The sequence below is a fragment of the Pygocentrus nattereri genome, chromosome 19 (genome assembly GCF_015220715.1).
Source record: "Pygocentrus nattereri isolate fPygNat1 chromosome 19, fPygNat1.pri, whole genome shotgun sequence".
Classification (NCBI taxonomy): domain Eukaryota; kingdom Metazoa; phylum Chordata; class Actinopteri; order Characiformes; family Serrasalmidae; genus Pygocentrus; species Pygocentrus nattereri.
The window spans coordinates 29621633-29648901 of record NC_051229.1 but is presented as its reverse complement, the minus strand read 5'-3'; the positions used below and the strand labels follow the sequence as shown (position 1 = coordinate 29648901).

The window sequence follows — 27269 nt, the reverse complement described above, 5'->3', positions numbered from 1 at the left end:
ATGTACAGGTTTGTGGCCATTTTTCTCAAATTCGTGGCCGTTCAGTTCACGCTCTTACTGGTGGTGTTGTTATCTAACTGTACAGGGTCAAATCACACTGCTGACAGTTTTCAATGCCCCCTCAACCCTGCTCTCAAATAGCATTGCAGTCTTTCAACAGACTTATTGAGGAAAATCTTGCTTCTTTAAAGACTGAGGTCACAAGTTTTAAAGTCCTTCAGAAGGCATGAACCTGCCTGATGTGCTAATTCTACGTTGGCAGTCTCATTTTGAAATGCGGCATGGGAGGGTCCCTAAGTGAAATCCCTGCTTTGATTGGATGTGCCGGATGGTGTGTTTAATCCTCTGACTTGCTACCAAGTGATGACAATAAAAAGTAGAGAAAAAAAAAAAAATAGCCACTGAAATTTGATCTGAATAAACTGATGTAATGCACAAGCAATACAGATGACTCTGCAGATGTAGTGTAGATTCTGCTCTGACATTTCGGAGGGAGACACAACACACAGCGCAGGCATGTGTCCATGCGTCATGTGGTCAGAAGGCTCAGCATCTCTAGTTTCACAAGCGATTTGAAGTTTGTTTCTATCTCAAGTGGTTGGGAAGATATTCGAGTTTAAACCCAACATGTGAACGTCTCACCAGCGTGATGTGCATTCGTCAAAGGTTAAATAACACGTTAGTGCAACAAGGTTAAAAATGACCTGGGCTATAGTCACTATAATGATGTAAATTGGTGGGATCATGCTGGATCCTGCAATTCATCAAAACTACCACAGAAACCCATCTGCAACATCTGAGGCTCTTCAGGATGAATAAATATGTTTGTGTGGATTATTAAAGCATATTGTGATCACTATTAGCAAATAATGCCCCACACTACACACACAAAAACACGCAAACACGCCTCCAACACGTATTAATAAAAAACACTTCTCCAAACTCCACCTGCACTAAGTGAATGATTCTCTCTCTCTCTCTCTCTCTCTCTCTCTCTCTCTCTCTCTCTCTCTCTCTCTCTCTCTCTCTCTCTCCCTCGCCCGATCTCTCTGCCCCCGCCTCCCTCCAACACACTGCAGCGCTCAGCGCTGGATGCAGCCACACTGAGAGCATCTCTACATTACTGCTGGGCTACAGAGACCCTCACTCATAGATTAGAGAGAGAGAGAGAGAGAGAGAGAAAGGGAGAGAGAGAGAGAGAGCAAAAGAAGGAGGGAGTGAAACGAACAAAGATAAAGAGAAGGGGGAGGTGAGATAGATAGAGAGAGAGGGAGGGAGAGAAACAAACAAAGATAAAGATAAGGGGGAGGTAAGAGAGATAGATAGATAGATAGATAGATAGATAGAGAGAGAGAGAGAGAGAGAGAGAGAGAGAGAGAGAGAGAGGGGAGGGAAATGGTGAGAGCTAGTTAAAGAGACTGAGGCAGACAGGGAGCAAGAGAAACAGAGCAAAAGAGTGAAAGAAAGAAGAAAAAGATAGGCAGAGCAGAGAGAGACAGAGAGGCAGAGGAAAGAGTGACAGACAGAGAAAGAGAGAGAGAGAGAGAGGAGCGACGAGTGAGAGGTAGTTAAAGAGACCGAGAAGGACAGAGGGAGGTAGACACAGAGTGACTAAAGGAAATAAAGAAAGAAATAGGAGAAATATAGGCAGAGGAGAGAGACAGAGAGAGAGAGAGAGAGAGAGAGAGAGAGAGTGGAGAAAGAGAGGCGCAGGGGAGAAAGTGAAAGACAGTGAGAGAGAGGGAGAGAGAAGCAGGATAAGAGAAGGCGAGAGAGAAAGAGGGAGAAGCAAATTCGAGGAGAAAGATAAAAAGAGAGTGCACAACAGAGAGAGTGGGAGAAACAGAAAAAGAGGAGGTGGGGAGAGATAGAGAAAAGATAAAGCTAAAGGGAGAGAGAGAAGCTAAAATAGAGCAAAAGATAGAGTGGCAGACAGACAACAGAGGGAAACAGAGAAACGAAAGAGAGCTAGACACAGGGTGCAAGAGTGAGGGAAAGAGAGCGAGAGACCCAGAGAGAGAGAGAGAGAGAGAGAGAGAGCATTAAGAGTGAGAGAGGATCGCAGAGGGAGGTGTTATGTGCTTTAGACTCTCAGCGTGTATTTACTGGATGGAGAGTTTATCTGTATGTCCCTCCTGCGTTCGGACTCTGCTGGCATAAATCTGGCAAGACTTTGAAAGGCAGAGTGAAGGTAGGTGTGAATTTAAGCTTCTTTTTAGGCTTTTCTTCTTTCTTCCCATCCGCAGTGATCACATAAGAAAGGCTCTGTCAATAGAACGTGGAGAGCAATCAGGGTGCTTAATGTGAGCAAACCAGCATAGCTTGTGGATTACATTGATGAAGTCGTTTAGCTTCTCTAATGACGATGAAGGGCTCGTGCTCTTGGTGTTGAATCACCTCTGAAAGACCGGTCCACAGTGAACGCTCAACAGCTGCTCATCTCTGGTGACCAGTTCAGCTCAATTTGCTCAGAAAAGGTCTGTGGTGCTTTGCTTTGAAAAGGTGTCCGGTAGAGATTTCTTCAGAAAGAGCATGCATCCTCATTTTCATTCCAGTAGAGAAACTGCTTGTTGTTGGTGGCTAAACTTCTTGCTGATGAACTTCTTTCCTCCTGTGCAAAGACCATTTCAGGATTATCAGTATATCCCAAGGGTGAATTGAAACCACCACACAGTCTCATTCATCACAAGCCTCCATTGCAAACACTGGATATCTTTTGAAATGTGTCCAAAGGATTGAGCTTATTGAGCTATTGGTATGTTGACTTTTACATCAGTGGTCCCCAACCATCCACCTAGAAATCTATCTTTCAGTGTAGGTTTTACATTGCCTTGCAAAAGAGACCTTCATTCATTTAATTTGAATGAAATGGAAAACGTGTGGGCCTTGTAGACCACTCAAACGGTCACTATCAGATGAACAGTGCTTAGAGCTTTCATCTTTTTGAGAGAGGAGAAAATAAAATCAAGAGCCATTACTTCGAATAGGAAATAGGCAAAAAAGAAGAAATCAAACAAAGAAGCTGCTGGTGTTCTCAAAAGTGAGCTGACCACCCCAGAGGCCAGACCTGAACATCATCGAATGTCAAACCAGACTGAACTTTGCAGCTGTGGGAAAATATCCCACATATTTATTTGAAAATCTGAAAGTAAGACACTAAAAATAGAAGATGTGATAAACTAGGAGACAAACTAAATATTAAAAAATGCGATTTAGTTATATATAGTTATGTTTATGCTTCTGTGAAGTTACTTTATAAATCCATTTTCTGCTATTTTCTGATTACAAAATGAATAATTTATACTCAACCCCTTAAACGGTCAACAATTTTAGAATCTAAGAATAGCTCAGCCAGTTTGCATTGAAGTCTGTGTTGTTACTGAATAATAACCTGTAATAAGCCTGGAGTCTTGCATAGTGCTGTACATTGCACAACACATTTGTCTACAGTACATGCGGTGTTAATCCTGGCTAGACGGTGAGAGGAAGCCCCTCCAGTGCACCCATCATACACTCTTACTAAACAAAACAAAACAACAACAACAAAAAACAAAACAAAAAAGCAAACACGATTCTTTAAGCGCTCTTTAGTAAAGACAAAGAACACTGAAAGAACCAAGCTGGACATTGTAACAATAGTGGAACCCTTTTAGTGTTTTATATATATATAACTTTATAGAACCATATACAACACATTCTTCATTGATCTTCATTGATTTGAATGTTGTTCCCCATGGTTCTACATAGAACTAATGTCTTTAATAAAGAACATTTGAAGAACCGTCTATTTTTTCTTTTATGAGTGTAGGACACACTTCATTCATAGTACTTTTTCCTTTTTAATCAATGAGTTTACACCACACTACACTTTGTCAGAAAATTGTGCTTAAATTTGATAATGTGTATCTGCACATGTCAATCCCCCAGCCCCCCCCCCCCCAAAAAAAAAAACAACAACAAAAACAAACAAACAAAAAAACTATTGAAGCCATATAGAAGATCAGCAAAATAAACCATGACCCAAATTGTTAACTACTTCTTTCAAACTGTAATGGGATTGCTTCGTCCATCACCTCCTGGGAAATGTAATCTCAGTACTCATTCCTTTACTTCTCAGGTACTCTCTAAAACCTCTACAAATCCGTTTCAACTGTAAAGAGCAAGGGTAATCCTAAATTTATTTCAAAAGAAGGCTGGGTTGAGGTTCTCTCTTCTTCAGCAAGGAGATCTTTATCCATTAGAAATGATTTGTGCCTGCAAGCGAGATCATTTTTATTCCACCGTCCTTTGGCCACGATCCTGATGGGAATTTCCTGTCGGCTGGGATTTGTGCTACTGCTGGTTGACCTGTATGACTGGATAATTCAATACACCTGCATACTCAGCAACTTGCTTCACACTGTAGCTTTGGCTGCCCAAATGCAATCACTTATCTTTGCTAATCATTAACATCTGCTTTTCAACCCATTTTACACACATCGACAGACATTCAGTGCACTGTACCACCTCTTCTCAATCCATGAATCCCATCGCACATATCCATACCCTACAGGTACTTATAGTCCCATCATCTTTGGGCAAAACCATCTGCAGGAGCCTGAAGTTACTACCACTTTAAACACGCAAGGTAACTCATTTTTGTCTGGAGAGCTTACACTGATGATCATAATTCATTTGTTAGACATGAAGATCCCATAGAACATCAATCTCACATAGGTATGGAATGAAAATACCAGAAATAGAGATGTTAAATAATATCTTTAGAAGAAAGTTATTTTACAGGCGTTTTTATGGCTTAAGGGATGGCGTCTGGTTGTAACCCCCCCCCCATTTCAAATTAACCCCTGGTTATGACCAATGAACAATGCAAAGAACACCATTCTTATTAAGACAGTAACTGTATTGCATTGACAAGATTCATAACTGTCATGTTACTCTGGCTTTCTAGAGTAGCAAGGAGATGCACTACTGTAATGCATTACATTGTACTATTACCCCAAAACTCTTTTAAATAAGCACAATATATAACACCGTTCTCCAAAGAAAACCATGTGTTTCCATCAACCTAAATGGACAGCACTGAAAATCTATGCATCATGAAGGAAATTGTGTGGATTTTAAATTTTTTTTGTGTGTTAATACTTTTGTGAAATGAGTCTTTCTGTTAGTAGCCGATGCAATAGTTTGAGATATTTGGCTCATAAAATCAGCTTTAGTGTCAAAGAAATTGAGAAAAATCAATCAACTAACCAGTCTGTTCTGAGCCCCTTGACCAGTTATTTCACAGTAGCATTGGTGCTGACCTCGACCTCTTAAAATGAACTCTTCCTTAATCGTTCCTGGTGTGGACAAATAGTTTCAGGAGAAGTTGCACAGCCTTTAGCTTACATGGAGCTTCACACTCACTTGCACAAGGTCATTTACAAAAATGTTCCCATTCATTCAAAGGTTCTTCAGCAGACCAGAACTTGCTCATCTCCACTAACCACAGTAGCTTTGTGGCACTTTAATTTTAAAAAAGACAAAGAATTCCTCAGGTTTTGGTTTAGACCTTTTTTACATTAACCATCGATCCAAAGCGGTCAGCTCACTGTCCTATAGTTTAAGTGCGGATGCTGATGGTTGGGCAGCTAACGCAGCACTGCAGTGATGGGTTAAATATTTATTCTCTAAGTCCAGTGATGAATAAGAAATAGAGAACGATGGGAGTGCTGTTCATTTTCAAACACTTTGCAGCCTGACCAAGTTTGAGAAAGTTCAGAGAGGCACTGCATCATTTGAGGACTGTGTCCATGGTATTTTTCATAGTGTTTTTTTTTTTTTAAACAATATTGTGAGCACAGCATGACCAATGATCACAGCATCACAATCTTTGCAAAGTAGCAAAGGTTTAAGGTCAATTCCTTAAAATCCCAGGCTTATTATAAAATAATGCTGATTATTCTGTAACTCCAGGGACTTCAATGCAAACATGCTGAGCTATTTTTAAGTTATAGAAGTGTGCAACAATATTTTGGGCCCACTGATGGACCCTGGCCATTTAAGAGTTTAAGGGTAAGTGCTTTGCCAAGGGCACAATCACTTAGAGCACTGTGTTTATAATGTTTTTATTTAATATGTAAAATACGTGCATTATTTGCATTCCACCACAACAGGATTGACAAAATTGATACCTTAAAAGTAATTTAAATCGGAATACTGGATGAGTTAATGAGGGGGGAAACAGAGAGTGGAAAGCACAGCCAGTCTCTTGGGGTTAGCTGTTATCCATCTTTGTGCATCGCCAATGGCACGTCTCAGCTAAAACTGACAGTGTGAACAGTTTGTAATACTTACTCAATTTCAGCAATGTCTGACAGTTGTAGATTAAAGCTTGAGATGGAATTATGAGACAAACTACTTTCAGACATAGAAACAACATTCAGCAGCATTTTTGCCAGACTCAGAGAAGCAGCTGTGGGCTTTACATCCACTCGACTTCATCTCATAAGGGACAGAATGCAATATTAACAGCAGTCTATATATTGTTTATTTCTGATTTTACTACTTCGCCCTTTTTACTTCAGTTATTAAATATGCTTATTAAAAGTGAAGAGACATCCAGAATAACATGCTATTGTTAATCTTGTAACAGTGAAATGTTTTTCATTGTGATGGTTTTGTTATGTACAAGTCATTATCCAGTTAAAAGGCTGTTATGTTACTTAAATGTCACTTTATTTTTTACTCCACTATAATTGGATTGCCTCCCACCATCACCACCCGCCTCAACGAAAATAGCTTGAAAGTACTGAAAGTAGAACGGAATATTGATACTTTTAAAAGCATTGAATCAAAGTTGGAAATCCCACTATTTTGTGAAGCCACATAGACATTCGTGTTATTTTCCATTACACAGCCATACAGACAATCATATATTTGAATAATAATAAAAAAAGACTTTATATTTTCATTTGAGTGATGGGAGGCTTTAGCCGTGATAGAGTGCACACTGGGGAGTAAGCGAATGGTTGCGTGGCTTTACTTTATTGTTTTTTTTTTCCCCATTTATCACACAGTATGTCCACATTCAAAACTGTGCTTACAAAGGAATTAATTCCTCTTTCAGCAGTGCTCTGTATTAACACACAATGAAGCTTTGTTGTGCGTCCCCATCGGCCGTGTTTTGGACATCGCGGCCCCCCTGTGCTGATTGCAGCGCCTGTGGAAAGCCAATGCACGCAGGCTTAACCTTGGCCACGTGTTCAGTTCAGAGCTTCAAATGCTGGTACATGAATACCAAGGCCGGCCCTTTGAGCTTTATCTAGGAGGTCCACCGATTCTGTGAATGCGAGATTAGACTCCGTGTTTCTGTCAGCGTGCAGGGAATACACAGACAATGAAACGTTACATCTCTTTATTTACACTGGGCTTTGTGCAGGTTAAATAAAGAATAGACGGACAGAAAGAGAGAGAGAAGAGAGGGAAAGACAGAGAGAATTAGACAAAGAAAAGAGTGTAGACCTATACATCTTCAATTAAAGTTGTGTACTAACTGTAAGGCAACGGTTATTGCACTTACTAGTGAAGACTCATTGGTCCTCATTCTACAGGATTTCTTCAGCAGGGTGTTGTACCTGCATGCACACCCATACTCATGTAGTCCGTTGTTTTTTTAAGGACTCCACTTCAGTCTGATAGGCTCGTAACAGCAGTCACTGGTCTTGAGTCATGGTTTTCTTCTAGTTTTTTTGAACAGACATGAACAAAAACTGACATTGTGATGCCCAGTGGGTTTCGAGGTATAGTAGAAGGTTTAGGGCAATCAAAACCAGCACAGCCAGATATGCTAACAGCTTTTTCCCCAGAGCTCTAGCACCTATCGACAACGTTGAGCACCTCACATTTTAAACTGTAATATTCTGTAACTTTTTTATAAAGTTAATGCACTAATGCTGACGTGGTGGTGATGTGTTAGTGTGTGTTGTGCTGGTACGAGTGGATCAGACACAGCGGGGCAGCTGGTGCCACCGCCCAGTAATGAGCATTTTTACCCCTTATTCAACATTTGCCATTGATACTTGTATAGTTTGGTGAAAGATGACTCATCTGACCAAAATACCTCTATATAATCGCATAATTTTGTTCCAGGTCATTATGGGCATCAGTTTAGTTTTGTTATTTACTTACTTATTTATTTATTTTATGAATTACTGGTTAATTAATTCACCGGAACGACAGTAAATGCCAGGTGACTTGTTTGGAAATATATCTGAACAGCAGCAAATGTTTTGAGATGGCTTTGCTTCGTTGATGTTGTTGTCCTGTATTAACAGTTATTATCTCACCTCAATCAAAGCCTGTAAAGAACACGTACAATGCTCTGTAGGACAGTCTAGCACCTGTAGCCAGTAAGTCAGCCTAGCCTACAGCTTCTAGTTAACTGAACATAAACAAACTCAGTCACATTCAGATATATAAAAGATATGCAGCAGTGCCTGGTCCACCAAAAACTAGCCCTTGTTCTTGTTTATCTGACTGAACACCTTACCAGGGACTGTCATGTTGCATAAACTATACCAAAACCTTGTTAATTTCTGTTATAGTGCATTACAACATTCATGTTTACAATGTTCTTATGAACTCACATTATAAACATACATCATTTAAATGTTGTGGATGTAACTATAACTATTTATAAGCAAAGTACAAGCGTATGCCAGGTATTATAAGGCATTATATATGTTGAAGTGAGCAAAGCTGCCTTAAAACCATTGCCAATGGTATCTACATTCCTACCAAAGGCTGCTGCCATATATTTTTGTTGTCTACTGGCTGAAATAAAAAAGCACTGTCTTGATAACATTTAGCTTCAATTGGTAACTGCATTAATAAAGCATTATGACTACAATATTCATAGGAAGTGTTACCAAAATGTACTTAAAACACTGGTTCTCAAAGGGATCTTTTGTGAAGACAATATACCAAACAATATAGCACCAAAAAAGGTTTTGTTATTGTTACGATATCAAGCTTCTAGCAGTAGAAGACCCCTTTTTGGTGCTATATAGAACTATTGTCTAAGAGGATTCTATTATAGAACCATACACAACACATTCTCCATGAATCTGATGCACCTTTCACCATGCACAAGGACCATTTAGGCAGTGAGTGTTCATGGTTCTGCATGGAACCACTGTCAACTAAAGAACTTGAAGGACCAGAGCATATTTCAAAAATCCCCATTTTCCCAGCCTCTGCATTTATTACTTTTTCTACACCTTGAAACTCACGAGAAATAGTCTGAGAGCAGAATGTTATAAATAGCACAGGGACAGCGGCAATAATAGTGGCAGCCAGACACGGGGCAGAGCTTTCCTTGCCGCCAGTGTATGGATTCTGAAAGAGTGCATTACAAGTTGTTCGGCTCATATATTGGTGAAGTTCCCACTGCGGTGTCTTGACTGGATTTCCCTTTGTAGTTCCGGATGGCCTCCGCCACCTTGCCATCAGCACAGTGAGTCACGGCCCCCACACTGGCATTCCATTTTGTCCTTGCAGCCCGTCTTTTCCGGGACGACAGCTTTTTAAATGTCATACTGTTTTGTCTCGTAGGTTTTATAACCTTGTCTTGCATAATGTTATTATGACAGCAGACGGGGAGAGCTTTTACTGTGTGTCATGGGAATGTCTTTCATACAAGGCAAGACTTCATGAACAAACCACATGGGAAATGTAGTCCAGGAACTAGGCTGGGTTGTGAATAGCCAGCCGTGTGTAAGAGTACATAGTACAAATAGAGTTTGAGTCCAAATAGATAGCATTCGTGTCCCAAACACGACTGTAATACAAGCTTTAAACTGGGAAAGGTTTCTAATTGCCAATCAAGCAAATCGTAACATTTAGGGGGGTTTAAATTTTGAGGTTTGTGGTTAAGGAAATGATACCTTACACCCATTATACCCATTATACTTTCATTGGGCCTTCCATTCTAAAACTAACATTTTGATGCTGTCAGAACAAAAATTCCAAAAAGGGAACTTTACAGGAGAAAGAAAAAAAAAAAAACTTAACTTCTAGTGGAAGTTGAAGGAGAAATAATTCAAATTAAAAATGGTCAAAAAATGGATGTGTGAGGTTTTGTCCTGTCAGTGACAATTTGCATTGTTATTTAATACGTTATTATGTAATACCCTGTTGTACAGTCTTGTGTCCCTGAGCCTCATCGTTTTGATGGAATTCACGGTTTTGTATCTTATCTGTGTTTTTGTTTATCGATGTTCTCTCACTACAATACCCAGCATGTGTTATGCAAATGTGTCAAACTGCGATAAAGCAATCATGACTGCTTGCATAGCCGCGGAAGTAGAGGCTAATAAACGTGTCCAGCATTGGCAAGCCAGTGAAAAGTCTATCCTCCTGAACGATCTTGTAGTTCCTCTGACCTTCTGATCATGAACCATTTAACCCCTTACAGTTAATCAAAGGTCAGTCACACAAAAAATAGCCATACACTTTATTTTAAGGAACACAAATACAATTAAATTACAATGAAAAGTTCAATAGAGCCCAAATGAGACATGTCCTGAGGCATGTATATACATTGTTCATTCTCTTTGCATTATCCATTATGACCTCTATAAGTAAAAAAATGGAGATATATTATGTGAAAATGACTAATAATTACATTTTAGTTGAAATAATGCACGCTAAAACTTCCGGCGCCGCTGTGAGTGGCAGTCTTTTCAGCAGCTCTGTCTTTTATTTGCTGTTTTTGGCACTTTTTCTTTACTTTTTCTTTCTCTGTATGCTTGTATTGTTTTTAGTGACTGTTTGGTGTTGCTAAATTTCCTTCAGGATCAATAAAGTATCTGTCTTATTAAGACCTTATTATGTAAACTACTGAGTATGAATTATCACCTAAATTTATCTACTAATATATAACTGGCAGCATTTGATTCCTATAGTTTATGGTGTTTATTAACTTCTATAGTGTATATTAGCACTAATAATAGTGTTATAATAATAATAATAGCACTAATAAATTGCTAATACTTTAAGATGTGTTCCATATATTCAAGCATTGTCATTACTAGATAGATAGATAGATAGATAGATATATAGATAGATAGATAGATAGATAGATAGATAGATAGATAGATAGATAGATAGATAGATAGATAGATACTTTATTGATCCCGAAGGAAATTTAGCAGCCAGTAGCAGACAATAATAAATTATATTAAAACTAATTAGATGCTATTAGCTATTAGAAAAAAAAAAGAATAACTATTCATGATATTTTAGTTGGTACAAGAGTTCAGTATCTAAAACTCCAGTACATGGTACATGGAGCATATCTTGGAGTACTGAACTTTGACCAATGTAGAATAATTTACATGATAAGCTCTTAACAAAGTGTTTATTGTTCATTATCACAACTAATAATGCAATGATGGCATGTCTATAAGCATCTATACACACATTTCTAACATGCCATAATGCATTCATAAGGCATTATAAACAAGGCTGTAAGTATTTCTAAAAGTGAGTTAGATTGTATAGCCATGTTTGTTATGCATTATGAATTGATGCATTATGAGTAATGTTAATTACATGTTTTATCATCAGAGACAGCTTGCAGTTTGTTTATATTATTGCATTTTCAGTATCTTATTCCTCACCACTGGTTTTGTTAGCCTGCAGTTATTTCTACAATGCACTTTCCTTAACCCCCACTCTCACTTTAAGAATTACATGACAGCAACTCGAGCCTCTCCCCTGAAACACCCTCTAACATCACACTCAGCCTGACGTTACTGTGGGGTGAAGACATGTAGAGCGAGAGGAGAGTTGGTAGAGTGTTATTATAATTAGCTTCCATCAGTGGTCCTGACACCAACCACTAGAATCCTCCCCTTTGTAACATTACTACACTACAATACAGTAATGCTAATTTCTGCTATCATTCTATTAGAAATGCAGTGTTAAGTTACCACCAAGCTAATGGTGGTGTACATTAACTTCCCCACATTGGGTAAAATACTACTGATAACCATTATAATTAGTTTAAACGTTGACATTTGAAGCTTGTTATGTATTTTACTTTGCATGTTGCAGTGTTTCAGTCAATCCTTCAGTAAAAACTTCAAATTAAAACCTCACTTATAATACTGGAGGAGCCTTTAGTACAGTATACATCACTTTACTGATATATAGGAGCTGGGAAATAGAACTTACAAGCTCTTATAATATATGAACAGTGCCCCTAATTTATCATGTAAACATTCAGAATGCATGATAAACAAGTCTAATTCATTTATACAAACGTTTATAACTATGGTTATGATGCCTTATCTATGCATTATAATGTCTTAAAAATGTGTTCACAGGTTCTTATAGACAAGGCATTTATAGAAAGTGTCACCATAGTAACTTGTCATATTCACTGAACAGAACTTCACTCATAATGCATAAAGCTTAGTGAATAAACTGTCTAGACGTTTCTAATTTGGTCTTTACCAAGCAACAAACAGAGACCTTAATAAAGCCGATATATGTCCTTAAGGTACAGCAATGCCATCACAACTGATGGAAAGACTTTATGATGTATATTTGGCAACAATAACTGAGATAACAGTCATTGAACTCCCTGAAATCGTGCTGTTCTCTAACTCAGCTGAGTTTGTGGGTTTTTGTATATGTCTTGTTTTATCTAACGTGTGATTTTCTAGAGCAAAAAGCCACAAGAGGCCGTATGTTACTGTAGTTTCCCCACGAGACAAAGCTGGGTGAAATCACAGTGAAAACACACAGCCTTGAGGGCTTTTAGAAGTCCTTGAAAACTTTGCAAATATATAAAACACTGTACTGTGATGTGCTGTTGTCATTTTTTAAACATGTCTCAGCTTCATTTTAAAACTGAAAGCATTATTTCTATACTTACCCACTGAGACTTCATGAAGAGATAATGAAATGCAGTCATGTGCCCAAATTTCGGTGCTCTGGTAACATGACTTTTTTTTTTCCTAAGTGAAAATAAATCAATAACCTCTGCAGAGAACACTTGTCTGCATATTTTAATGCACAGACCCTGTTAATTTACTGATTTTATCATAAAAATAAACCATAAAATTCATGCTTTGCATGGACAATTCCTACCTATTGTTTTTTTTTTTTTTTGTTCCAGTATGTTAAAACAATTAAAACATTGAAACTGACTTAAGCTTGCAGAAAATTCCATGATGCAGAGTTTAACATATTTGCAATTAGAAAATCATAAAAAGCTGTCTGTATTCACATTACAGTGCTTATTGCTCATTTCAGACTTTGTGCTCAGATCTAATCATTCAAACTCTGTGGTTCACATTCATTTATAATGTTAATTCATTGATATGTGCAAATATTAATGTCATGTATATAATATTAATTATGTCATGAAATGACCCACATGCACACATTCCAATCAAAAGCATCATGTTACTGTACAATGTGCATCATGAACCAACTAACCAGTAGAGCAAGGCTTTGTCATGAAAATCCTGTAGTTTGACCAGCTCTTAGCTGTTGATTACTAGAGCAAGACGAAGGTGAAAAAGGGGTCAGACGCTTTGAGTTTGCAAACTTTACTTTTAGCCCTGTTGCCTCATTAATAGTGCACCATGGGAATTGCACAATTCTCGCTAAAGTTACGCGCCCAAGGAATTGTGTATATGCCTGTGATCTGGGACCATGTTAGAAAGGCTATGTTCACATTTCCAGGCTAAAGTGGCACAGCAGGAAAAAGTCGTCTGGATTTGATCTTTTTCTCTGTATGTGACACAGAGGTGTCTGTGTGTCAGTGTGAAGAGCAAAAACACATCGAATCTGATATTTTCAATTCCGATTTGAGACGCTTTCATATGTGGTACTGAAACGATGTGTGTCCGATCTGCGGCAATGCGACTCATTCCGAACAGCCAGAGCGGAATTCACACGGCTTTTACGTCAGTCCAACTCGACAGGATGCTGAGACTCAAACATTTAGGCTGATGTTTCTGATCCAAAAAGTTAGAAGAGACCTATCTCAACCGCTCCGTGTTTGCAGAGGTTTAGAACGAAACAGCTGAAAGTGGCCGGAGGTGACCGAGGCTGCTGCGGCAAAAACACAAAAGTTTAAAGAATAGGGCCCGAACCAAAGAAGTGGCCGTGGCCCCTACAAATTGCTGTAAAAGAAATATTGAACACAGGGGTGTAGAAGAGCCCAGCTGTGAACCACTGGAACTTCATAACCGCTCCGGTGATGCCGGCGAAGATGAAACTGAAAACTCCGGGAGCGATAGTCGTTCACTGGCCATCATGATTGTTTACCTCTGGATGAGCCATGTGAAGCTCTGTTATTTTACACGTGTGGGTCAATTTAGGAGCTGATCTGTTCAGACTGATGTCACATACAGATCACATTTAAAAGACAATGTGAACAGCCAAAAAAAATCGGATTTGGTGAGAAAATGGGATTTGGGCCAGTCTTACTGCTGTGTAAATGTAGCCTTTGAATCAGATTTAATGTTTACTGAACTTGGTGGACAAAGCTGATCTTTTCAAATCTCAGCCACTTTTATCTGTGGTCCTAGATTGGATGTACATGTATATCTGCCCGTGTGTCATTAATGAGAACACATCGTTCAGAAAAGCGTTTTTTTTCTTCACTTTTTCTCACATGGCATCCGGCGTCATTCAGCGTTAATGTGGCAACCTGAAGTGAGTGCCAGTAAACGGCCTTAAACCATTTGAACCTTTTCACATTTGTGTCTTTCTAATAATGAGCAGCTGAGAGCTATTCAGAGCAAATGATCTTCCAGTGAAGGCTTCTCGGCTGGTTAGTTTGTTTGCTGTTCATGTGATCCATTCGTGAAGTTATGCATCAGAATATCCATTTCAGGTCGCAGGTTCGTTCATATTAATGATGGATTTGTGCCACTTACCTACACAGATGTGAACCGATTTAGGGTCACATTTGAAAGTGGCTCAGGATGGATTGAAAAGCTTAGATTTGTGTGTTCACACATGTCTGAAAAACACAGATCTGTGTCATATTAGGGCAAAAAATCAGATTTGTGCTACTTCAGCCTGGCTGTGTGAACCAAGCATGGAACAAAATGAACAAAGCAAGACTGTCACTGAGCAAAAACATGAATCCGAGCAATGATGGTAGCATCATCTGGGCAGGTGGCCTCATAGCTACAATACAGCGTCACCCAAGCGGCCAGCTCAGGTAGCAGTGGTGGACAGTAACTAAGTAAAAGTAATTGGTTTCTGTACTTTAGTATTTTTGGTATATCTGTACTGAAGTTTTTTCATTCTGGGCGACTTTTTCCTTTCACTCCGCTACATTTCAGAGTCTAATATCCGACTTTTTCCTCCTACATTTTGAGAAATCTGTCGTTCCTTTTGGTTTCTGTGTGTATAAAAACGTAACATGTCAAAATGAAAGAAGCGCAAAGCCAGAGCACCAATCAGGGCCCAGCGGTCACTTTGTTTAGAGCTGGTTTTGACCTGTTGGTCATACTGACCCAGTGCAGCGCACGGTTCAACGTCAGCACAGCAGCGTAAAACTTTGGGAGAGTCTGTTCAACATAAATGATGAACTAACCTAACTTTGTGTAAATAGAGCACAATATAGAAATATGTCCACATATGCAGTCGAGACTGACGCGGCTTTTTTCTGAATTTCTACAAACACCATTTCATTTTATAGTAAATTAGTTTGGGCTGGTTTATGTTTATGAACAGAGGCCTACAGATCAACATAGTAAAGGAGCTCATTTGTGATCCTGAGTTTAAAGCCAGTTTTTATTCAACTTAAACTTGGAACTAAGTTGTAAATAAATCTGAAACTGAAACTTTGCTTGTGTGTAAAAAGTGATTTCAGAGCCACTCGGTTCTCCCTGATGGAAACTGTTTACCTTCAGTGTTTTGTGCTTCTGATCATTTTAATAGACGTCAGCGTCACTAATTAATGATGTTCTTTTAAAAGACTGGTTTACCAAGAGAGACGCTGGAGGACTTTCACCTGAAATGAGTTCATAAAGCCAGTCTGGTTATAAAAATGATAACAGGACATCAGAGCCAGAATTACTCTTTTAGTACTTTTACTTTTTACTTAAGTAAGGTAAATACTTTGAAGGTAAATACTTTAGTACTTTTACTCAAGTGGAGGTCTAAAGGGAGGAACTTCTATTTTTACTGGATTAATATTTTACCTTGGGTGTCTCGACTTTAACTCAGGTACATGATTTGTGTACTTCGTCCACCTCTGCCAGGTAGCCACATAGCTGTTGTATAGCGATGCCATGTGAACCTGCCTTAAATGGCATCTAGATTAGTTTGATGAATCTACAATGTTAATCTAGGTCCAGTTGGATAGAAACCCTTCAAGTGTAGAGATATTTGCTTGCTCTTTTCCCATTACATATGAGTATTTCTATACCTGGAAAATGGATTGTGGACAGATCCACACACAGGGAGGGTTGTGTCCATTGGAAAATGGGACATTAAACAAAGTATGGCATCAAAGCATTAAGACTCGTCCAACAACTTTAGCCACTTGCAAAGATCAGCTGAATGGCATTAGTGATAAAGAGACGACACACTGTCTTCTGTGTTAGTCAGGACACAAGAGAGAAATAAAAATACAAATTAAGAACAAAGATCAATCATGTAGTGTTGTCTCATCTCCATGTACATGCGCTGTAGTCTTTACTTTGGCTGGTTACAAACCTAAAGATTAAAAGTGCAATGGAATTAGCTCCAAACCTCTTTAGATGTTGAGCTATTATTAACGCTGAGAAGGATGAGTGGAACAGATGTTTGGACAAAGTTGAGCTCGGATAACGTTTTAAGTGCGGCTTAGTGGGCCTGGTTTTACTTTTGATGGCAATTGTCTTGAAGCTGAAAGCAATGTCTGTCGGAGCCAATGTATTGTTAATTTTAGAAATGATCAAAGACAACTGCTACTGCACTTTTAAAAACGAAGGTGCCAAAAAAGGAGCAAGTGTGTGAGAACCGCTTTTGGTTGCCTAAAGAACCAGTCAGTTGGTGTTTCTTTGAAGAACCGTTTTCTGTAAATGAGATGTGCGAAAGCATTTTAAGGTTTAAAGAACCCCGAGGTTAATGTCCTTAACATTTTTCCTTGCACTATACAAGTGGAATTTTCTCTCCTTGTTGAATGAGACTGTAGTAAAATAGGACAATGCCTTATGCTAATTCTACATTAATAAAGTCCTTTAAAAAATGGCTTGACAAAAGCAGCCTGAAAAGGCTGGTCACAAACTCAACACTTCAAATGAGCTGCGCTTTTGCGCATGAAAAAGCCATTGAAAACTTGGGATGGGAGAATCTTTTCAATCAGCAGTTAGTGGGACTTCATTTTCAGGAAAAGGAGATGCTCTGCTTGTAGGTCTGGAAATCAATGAATCATTAAGGAAACCTTGGTGTGCAAAGATCTACGTCTTTCTTTGGTAAAGACCTGGGGTAATCTTCTGAATGCATATCTAAACAGGATGGCAGATACAGGATCAGATCTGTCAAAAATTTTGTCAAACAAAATTACTGAAACAAAATAGTTTTTTTATTAATTCCATCAATGAAAATATCAAAATATTAAAACAATGTCCTAGTCCCTCTCACTGCCAGAAACACTAAAAATACTACTGAAGCATTAAGAACTTACTGGGGACAGTGTGCCAGCAAAACATCGCCATGTCCCACTAAAATCACAGCGGAAAAAAGTCAGTAATAAAGCCATAAAGCTGTTCATACTGCTGTCATATTGCTGTGCAGAACTATGCAAATTCACTGCAGGAACTACATATCCCATAATGCAGTCCTTCCAACAGCTTGACCAGCTAACGTTGTCAGTCAAAGCCAATTTCTTTTGGTTCGTAAAGACTAACGGACATATATAAATATTTAACCCTTACGACCTGGAGCAAAGCGGTAGGTCATTCTAGCCTTCATAACTTCAGGATGGTTAAAGACACAAACATGATCCACATATCAGTGGTGGTTGGATAGTGTAGTGGTTAACACCTTTGCCTTCTACGCTGTAGACTGGGGTTCAAGCACCCTACACTATACCAATAAGGGTCCTTGGGCAAGACTCCTAACACCACCTTGGCCTGTGTAAAATGATCAAACTGTAAGTTGCTTTGGATAAGAGCGTCAGCCAAATGCCGTAAATGTAAAATGTAAATATCAGGACATTCAGCAGATCCGCCCCTAACTACCAAGCCTGATGTGACATCAGCATCAGTGACTGATTCGGCTTGGAAAATCACATAAAATCCTGATATTATTGTTCTGCTGTTTGGCCTTCATATTCCAGCAAAGTGTTAAAACAGCAACATGATTCATTTGTCCAGAACACTCACCAGACTCTGCCTCACCATCCAGAGTGATTTCATCCACCTCTGACCATCCGTCAGCCAGCAACATCCATGCCTTTAGCCTTCATGTTTTAAACAGTTTACATTGATCTTGAGTATTAAAAATACCTGATATTAAATATGCAGCTCAATCTGTAAATCCGAATAAAGCCTGTCTTGCTGTGTAGCAGAGTTTTAGCACTGAGAATGAGTCCAAGAGGACAGAAAATCAATAAAGAAACAGGTCTGCCTTATGCTAATTGTTTGTTTTTACTCATAACAACCACTAGAATGACTCAGCATCAAAATTATTGCCATTATCTGAAAAGATAACTACAACTGCATTTGTTTACAACCTCTCTATACTTAAATTTAGCAGGCGCAGGGTGAATTTTTGATCAGAAATGACCCAAATGCATAAAGATATCAAAGATCTGGTAGCATTTACATGTCAAACAATGCCAAATCTGAGTAGCACAGAGTCTCCTGAAACTAACAACACATGGCATGTGTAATGTAATGGAATGTGTAATGTAATATGGCTTATGTAAATACTTTAGTATTGTAATTGGCCATTTTTTTTTTTTTTTTAAATCCACAAAATTTTTGGTCTCTAAGGGTTAAAAAAGGCAGCCACACAGCAGATAAAGTCTCAATAGCACTAGTAAAAGGGGCATTGATAACACAAGCTTTTGCTATATGAACTGATGATAAAGACCAAGTCACATTTCACATGTCTGAGTAGTTTAGAAGGAGTTTATAACGTAGTCAGATAAGTAGTTTAAAAAGGCCCCTGTCCCTAAATCTAACACTAACCCCGACTACAACACAGTCACCTGAAAACCTTGAGCTGTAGCTCACCTGTAGCAGACCATCCAAACAAAATGAGACCCTCGATGAATAAGGGTCATTACAACGATACAATACAATCTGCTGTCACGCAATTCGATACATGATATATGGCATTGATCCTTCTCTACACTCTTAAAAAAGGGTTCTTCAAAGGTTCTTTAGTAAAGAAAATGGTTCTATATACAACCAAAGAAGCCTATAAATGAACATGTATTATCAAATATTTCCTCAGAGTGTGATATAGACGGTTCTACACAGAACATTTTGGAAAAGGTTCTATATAGAGCTCAAAAGCGTTCTTCTATTGTTCTGGGTATTGTATGGGGTTCTTCTACCCCTTTGTGTGCTATATTGAACCCCATTCAAAAAGGCTGATATGGAGCGATCTACAGCACATTCTGAAGAACCCTGTCCTGCTTTGACCATGTAAAAGGGTGGAGTTCTCATGGTTCTTTACAGGACCATTGGTTACAACGGTTACAGAAACGTTTTCTGTAGTTATTAAGTGTCAGAGTGTTCCCTGCCTTGAGCGCAGGAATGAGCCCTAGCACCCCCCCCCCCCCACGACCCCAGAGAATAAACGGCTTAGAAAGTGTGTGTGTGTGTGTGTGTTGGCCATTTAAGTCACAGTAAAATAGTCTAAAATGAATTAACATACCATGACCAATAATCGGCCACATATTTAAGGCCACCTATATCAAAAATCTGACTAAATCAAGAAGATAACACTGCCTCTGAATGGAGATGCTTCCTGACCACCAGAGCAGGTACAATTCCAACTGCCAATTATAAGGAGGTGCGTCTCCTTCAAGAAAAGTATATCTAGGATGGAATTACACCTTAAATAAGAGCTACGTTCTTAGCAGATGCTTGTACAGCCTGAATCTAGTCCGGCTAATCTTATGCCATCCAAGTCAAGATTTCCAACCACAAAGGAGCACAACAGAAAATGATGCCACTGAAGCGAGAAAGAAAACAGCCCATGCATCTTTCCTGTCCCCGCACTGAGTAGACACTATTGCTGCTGGACCCTGCAATCACTCACACAGAAAAGGGAGCAACAGAGCACGACAGGCAGAGACCAATGTGGTGAAGTGTTAGTAATACGAATCACAGCGCGGACAGCATAATGTATTTATTCGTTCGGTATTTTTGTGGACACTGCATGAATTCCAGAATGACTACGCCTTAATCTCTTTTGATGTGATAAAAAAAAATAATAAAATAAAAACACACTGGTTATTTTTTGGAGGCAGACGCATGTATAATTTGACTATTCTTACGATCAAACTGTTGCCCATAAGGCAGCATGATACGTCCCACTCTCTGTACTGTAATCCCTGTGTCTAAACTCCATAGGCTCTGAATTTGGATGAACTTTATAGAGCTTCCTTGGCTTGTAATTGGAATCCACTTTAATCGCAGCTATGACACTGGAAGCTTTACGCTGCTGAATGGAATTTGAGATTTAATTATGTGATTCCTTTTCTTTTTGCTATCTTACACCAAAGCAGCATATTTTACCCCAGTGTTCTCAAAGCGGCATGACCCAGTGAATCCTTCCTGCCAAGCCAAAGTAGGTAGCAGACTGTAGCTTCTCCTCTGGAGAGAATTGGCAGTGCTCAACAGCTAAAAAGGGAAAAAGCTCACATTTTTTTTTTGTAGCCTGACCAAACATTTTGTTTGTTGCTGGACGGCGTGGTGTAGTGTGCTGTCAGTTCCACTCCTTTGAGATTCCTTTTGCTTACCTCTTAAGTTTCTGCTTAGCCTCTAGCTTCCGCTAACAGCAGTCTCGCTTTTTCTCTAACCGAATGTGACAGTGCAGGTTCAGTGATTCCGCTGGCTGAGGGGCTTACTGAAAAGTCTAATGTTTATTCAGCAATAAACGTCTTCGCCCAGTAACTGGGCCAGACTGTAAATGCATGAAGCCCTCTGGCAGTTTACTCTTGTTCGCTTCCCAGAATGACAACAGACTCCGTACACCTCTTACAAATCAGCCCCGGAAAACCGTTAGGTCAGAGAAAAATCGGCTCATGAAATCAGGCACATTACCGTTTTTCTTTCTAGCCATCAGAATAATCTGCCTCGTTCCGTGTTGACTCACAAACTCAACGTGAGGTTAAAAACCACATATAAGGTTTGGCTTCCGGCACGCTATCATTTGGAAAGCCTTCATACAATCAGCTGTCGGGAAATGAGAGCATCCCCTTGGGGTTTGCGGCCTCTTGAAGTCGTCGGAAGTGCGACGTCTTGAGAGAAAAGCTGAGGTTTCCCGTGGAGACTCCAGTCACAGGCACAGTGTCCTGTCTACGAGAGACCTGTCACCGCTTTGGAACGGCTCACGCTGACTCCCCCGGGGCACTGTCATCACTCGCTATATGAGGCTGTCTAGCAATTAACATGGCACGTTTTCCTAAGTGCTATCTAGCACGGTTTCCCTAGACAGATTTTCCACAAGGGATGGGAGATTTCTCACCAACGTGCACTTACTCTGATAGGAATACATTGCCCAGTGCTCTAATATCACCTAGCTAGTCCGCATTAGCTTTTATTTATTGGCCGTTTTATCAGCCTCACTTACTGTAGAGCTGCACTCTGTAGTTCTACAGTTACAGACTGAGTGGACTGAGTGGATCAGACGCAGCAGTGCTGCTGGAGTTTTTAAACACCTCAGTGTCACTGCTGGACTGAGAACAGTCCACCAACTGAAAATATCCAGCCAGCGTCCCCTGGGCAGCGCCCCCTGGGCACTGATGAAGGACTAGAGGATGACCAACACAAACTGTGCAGCAGCAGATGAGCTGTCGTCTCTGACTTTACATCTACAAGGTGGACCGACAAGGTAGAAGTGTCTAATAGATTGGACAGTGAGTGGACACAGTGTTTAAAACTCCAGCAACACTGCTGTGTCTGATCCACTCAGACCAGGACAACACACACTAACACACCACCACCACCACATCAGTGTTACTGCAGTGCTGAGAATGACCCACCACCCAAATAGTACCTGCTCTGTGAGGGTCCATGGGTGTCCTGACCACTGAAGAACAGGGTACCAGAGTATCAGAGAAACAGATGGACTACAGTCTGTAACTGTAGAACTACAAAGTCCAGCTATACAGTAAGTGGAGCTGATAAGATGGACAAGGAGAGTAGAAACCAGGAGGTGGCCTTGACGTTACGCCTGATCGGTGTATGTTGTGCTGGATTCTATGCAGTACTCTACTTTAGAACAAGTGTTCTTCACAGACAGCGGTGCTGCGCTTCCACGTTTTAATTTAGATACTCATTTCCTCAAGTATGGCTTCATTTCTTTCTTATTTAGTTATTTATTTATTTTTGTTACACCGCAGGGTCGAGAACTTCTCTTGTATTTAATTATGCAGATTTTTTTTTTCTCCCATCCAGACTGTTAGAGTTATCTGCTTCGTGACCCTGAGCATCTGGACTGGCTTTTAGCTGCTCGTGGTAGACCATCTGCATATTCAGTCCATAAACAACTTCGCAGCTCAAGCGGGACCACCTCATTTTAGAGACTAATGCACTGCAAATGCCCATTACATAGTACTTCTAACATACTTTTGGAGCCCGGCCAAAAGCCTTATTTCTCTAGATTTGTCAGATTTCCTCTTGTACAAAAAAAAAAAAAAAAGTTGGGATAGTCTTGAAAATGTTAATACAAACAGACAGCAGCGAGGGGTAAATCCTGGTCAGCCTGCATTCAAATGAAATAAAAGAAAAACATGATAAATGATAGTTATTCAGTATTGAAATCAGATTTATTTATTTATTTTTTGTGGTGTATGTGCTCACTAACACATTGATCAGGCATAACATCATGACCACCTCCTTGTTTCTATGCTTACTGTCCATCTTATCAGCTCCACTTACTGTATAGCTGGACTTTGTAGTTCTACAGTTACAGACTGTAGTCCATCTGTTTCTCTGATACTCTGTTACCCTGTTCTTCAGTGGTCAGGACCCCCATGGACCCTCACAGAACAGGTACTATTTGGGTGGTGGGTCATTCTCAGCACTGCAGTTACACTGACGTGGTGGTGGTGTGTTAGTGTGTGTTGTGCTGGTATGAGTGGATCAGACACAGCAGCGCTGCTGGAGTTTTTAAACACCTCAGTGTCGCTGCTGGACTGAGAAGAGTCCACCAACCAATTATTTCCAGCCAACAGCGTCCTGTGCGCAGCGTCCTGTGACCACTGATGAAGGACTAGAGGATGGCCAGCACAAGCTGTGCAGCAGCAGATGAGCTGTCGTCTCTGACTTTACATCTACAAGGTGGACTGACAATATAGGAGTGTCTAATAGAGTGGACAGTGAGTGGACTAAAAACTCCAGCAGCACTGCTGTGCCTGATCCACTCAGACCAGCACAACACACACTAATATGACTTATGCTGTGTATAGTATATGCATTTACTGCATTTACTGATGCAGCAATGGTTGGTATTTATCGAAAGTGACTTAACAATGAATCCCAGAACTCCTGTGGTGATGCCCATCACAGAATCATGCTGTGCTGTGTCAGGCATTTAAATTCACGGACATTGCGTTGTGGTTTTCTGCACCCTATTCTCCGTCTTTTTTTACAGGTTATTCTTCCGTAAATTTAAACAAAGTTTTTCCCTGTTTAGAGGACAAAACGGCACCTTCAAAATGAGAAAGAGTACCAAGCAACTTTTTCACCATGTTAGGTATAATTAGGTTTAGTAAAGACATGAGACACAGTATTAACTTAGACATGTGGGCGCAGTATTGAACATTGAGTTTTAAGTGACCCTTATTAGTCCCACAACGGGGACATTTCACCTCCGCATTTAACCCATCCGTGAAGTGAAACACCACATAGACACTAGTGAGCACACACACACTAGGGGGCAGTGAGCACACTTGCCCGGAGCGGTGGGCAGCCCAATCCGCAGCGCCCGGGGAGCAGTTGGGGGTTAGGTGTCTTGCTCAAGGACACCTCAGTCATGTGCTGTCAGCTCTGGTGATCGAACCGGCGACCTTCCGGTCACAGGACAGGTTCCGTAACCTCCAGCCCATGACCACCCCCTTTATTAGCTAAAGTTATTGGCATATTACTACCAATTTGATGCTGTAGGTGTGCTGTCTGGAACATTGCTGCTAACGCTGTGTTTACACTGTTTTCCTACCTCGGTCGCTGCTGTGTTTGTCTGTCATCAGTCTGTGTGACTCACAGATCACAGCGTGTTAAATATCTCTGCACCTTATTACACGACCTCATGTACAGAACGAGTGCTGTGTCGGTGCTGCACTGTCCGGCCTGTTTACTGTGTCTAATGTCTCTTTAATTTATTATATTTATTGTTTGTAGCTTAATTTTTTTTGTTTGCACACGATGTCTGCACATTCGTTTGGTAGATGTGAAAATTGTGAAAAAAGAAAATAAAAGCATTGTTTTTATTATTGCCCCAAATATATATATATATATATATATATATATATATATATATATATATATATATATATATATATATATATATATATATATAATGTCTGCTTTTTGGTGAGGATATTAAAGCATTAACTTGCCCAGACGTTGTTTGTTTTTTAATGGATTTTACATGCATTTATTTATTATTTTACAGTGCAGCTGCTCATGGATTGTTGGCAAAGTGGCAAGGACAAGGCCTTTCCTGCATGCTCATTTATACCCAGAAATAACTGCATGACCTGCTCAAGATGTATTTCTGAACATTTCACAATGTTCTTGGTCTTAAATCATCCCTGTCCCAACTTTTTCTGGAAGGTGTTGCAGGCAAAAGACAATGAAGTCAATAAAATAAAAACATTTGGACCAAATCACTGCCTTCTGTTTTAACTGGCACTTCACATACGGTCCCAACATTTTAGACATTTTTATTTTCACATGCCAGTTTATTGAACCTACCAATGTGAAAGTGCTAATGTGCTAAATGTAGACACGAGGGCCAGTTTGCGCACATTTCCTTCTCCTTGCACCGTGATCCGTGAAATCCTTCAAGTAAGATTACATCATGGTTGAGGGGACAAAGGACTCGCTTTACCACACCAAAGACAGAAGCTATCTAGGAAGTGTACAGAGAGGCTAAGCCTTTTTATTCTCCACATACATGCAGACAACCCTAATAGATCATCTTGGCTCTGATGTGAATATGAACGAATGTTCTCCGCTCTTTCCTAGGTGGAAAACTGAAGCCAAGCCACCCTGGATGTTAGTTCATCAATGTCATCGAGGCGCTGTGGACTAATCCATTTTCGGATTTGGTTTTCGTCCGCGGCCGGCGTCCCCGGTCGCTTAGCATTCAGAGACGGATTCTCCCGCTGAAGTCCTACATTTAAGTTTTTCCAATGCTAATGGGAAACTGCTTGCTGCTGATTCTCTGGTGTCTCTTGGACAAAAGCTTTGTTTCACCCATGCACTCTTCAGCACAAAGCAAGTTGGGGAAAGAGCACCACAGGGGTTTGAGGGACCAGAGGAGACATGGCTTGTCTGGCCTTCATCGAGTCAAGCGAGGTTGGGTCTGGAACCAGTTCTTCGTGCTGGAGGAGTATATGGGGACTGATCCGCAGTACGTTGGGAAGGTAAACCACTTACCACTTATTCTCAAGCGTTTTTATATTTTCATTCAGTTTAGGGTTTGAATTAAACTGCATATTTCTGGAGGAATAAATTGAGTATGTTTTTTGGCTGGGTAAGCAGTTCAAAAGCTTGCACTTGAGAGGCAGTCAAAAGGTTTGCACTGAGAGGTTTGTTTTTGTTTGCTCTTTTCTCTGTCCTTTCTATTTTTTATGATTGAGTTTTCTCTTGCTCGAAATTGTGCATTCTGGGAAGATGCTTTCAGAGTTCATGTGGTAGGTCTTGCAAAGCAACGAATGACAAGTGCTTTCATTTGGATTCAGGGTTTGGCCACAAGCACTGCATCAACTTTTTTTTTTTTTGATGCTATGACTAACTTTGTTTCTAGAATGCATTAATCCTTTGGCTATGGATGCACGCAATAGTCTGACTAAGCTCTTGGTTAGTCCAGAAAACTGACATAAACAAAGACGCCTTTGTGAGCTAAATAAAAGACTAGACTACATGCACGCCAACATAGTCTGGGTAAACGCCCCCTTCATGACGTACTTCAAGTAGTTTATCCACAGAGTTTCCTGCTGTTGACAAATATCTGAGACCCACTCAAATATCCTTGGTTGTCCATTTATGACAACATGTTTAACATGAGGGACGTCTCTTAATTTACAATGGCCAAATATATATTGAATAGTCTGGCCTGTGTTGGCCCAGACCTCATTTTAATTGTGCTAAGCTTGGATGGACTAAGACACTCATCAAGCAGTCCTGTCTTTAGTTAGACTCGCAGTAGACCAGCATAGCAGACTAGCCATGCCTACTGCAGGGTCCTCTCAGTTTCACTTCAAACCTATACCCCCATAATTCAAAGAGCAATTTCTTCTTCTTTGAATTATGTCTTCTATTGCGGTGCATCAAACAATTCAACCACCCTCTTCCAGAGGGGAACCCTCAGGGCCATCTAGGCCTTCAGAGACGGCCTAATGATTTCTGGGAGGTGAAAGTACATGCTCATTTTTATTCATTAGAAACATATATGTATGTAAAGTCTGCAAATATGACAGTACTACTCTTCATCCATTATTAAAGACAAAAAACACACCGAAAATTGGCCAAAACGTCTTTCTCCGTGGTATCTAGGCTGATGTAGCTAAGTGTGCTCTTTGATTAATTAGGGCTTTAAGAGCTGAAAAGAAGGCCTAACACACTAGCCCTAAGCATCATTATGAACTGACAGAGGAATCAAAAAATCATGTTTTGATTTCTGATAGGAACAATTTTTGAGAAAAAATATCAGTGTAGGCCTCCATCCTAGATATGTCAAATAGGCCATGTTTACACAGCATGTAAAAGTGTCCCAAATCTTTTTGTTCATATGTGACTCAGATGTCTGTCTGTGTGACCAGCAAAAAAATGCATTGAATCTGATATTTTCAATTC

General features: G+C 39.9%; 1 protein-coding gene across 1 annotated transcript in view; it reads left to right on the top strand.

The window, feature by feature from the left end:
* Positions 1 to 1845: 1845 nt before the first annotated feature.
* Positions 1846 to 27269, top strand: part of cdh12a (cadherin 12, type 2a (N-cadherin 2)) — a 105852-nt gene continuing 80428 nt past the window's right edge. The window contains exons 1-2 of the mRNA XM_017705969.2: positions 1846 to 2191; positions 25437 to 25837. Of these exons, the coding sequence (XP_017561458.1) occupies positions 25604 to 25837 (234 nt within the window). The 5' untranslated portion in view covers positions 1846 to 2191; positions 25437 to 25603. The remainder of the gene's footprint in view (positions 2192 to 25436; positions 25838 to 27269) is intronic.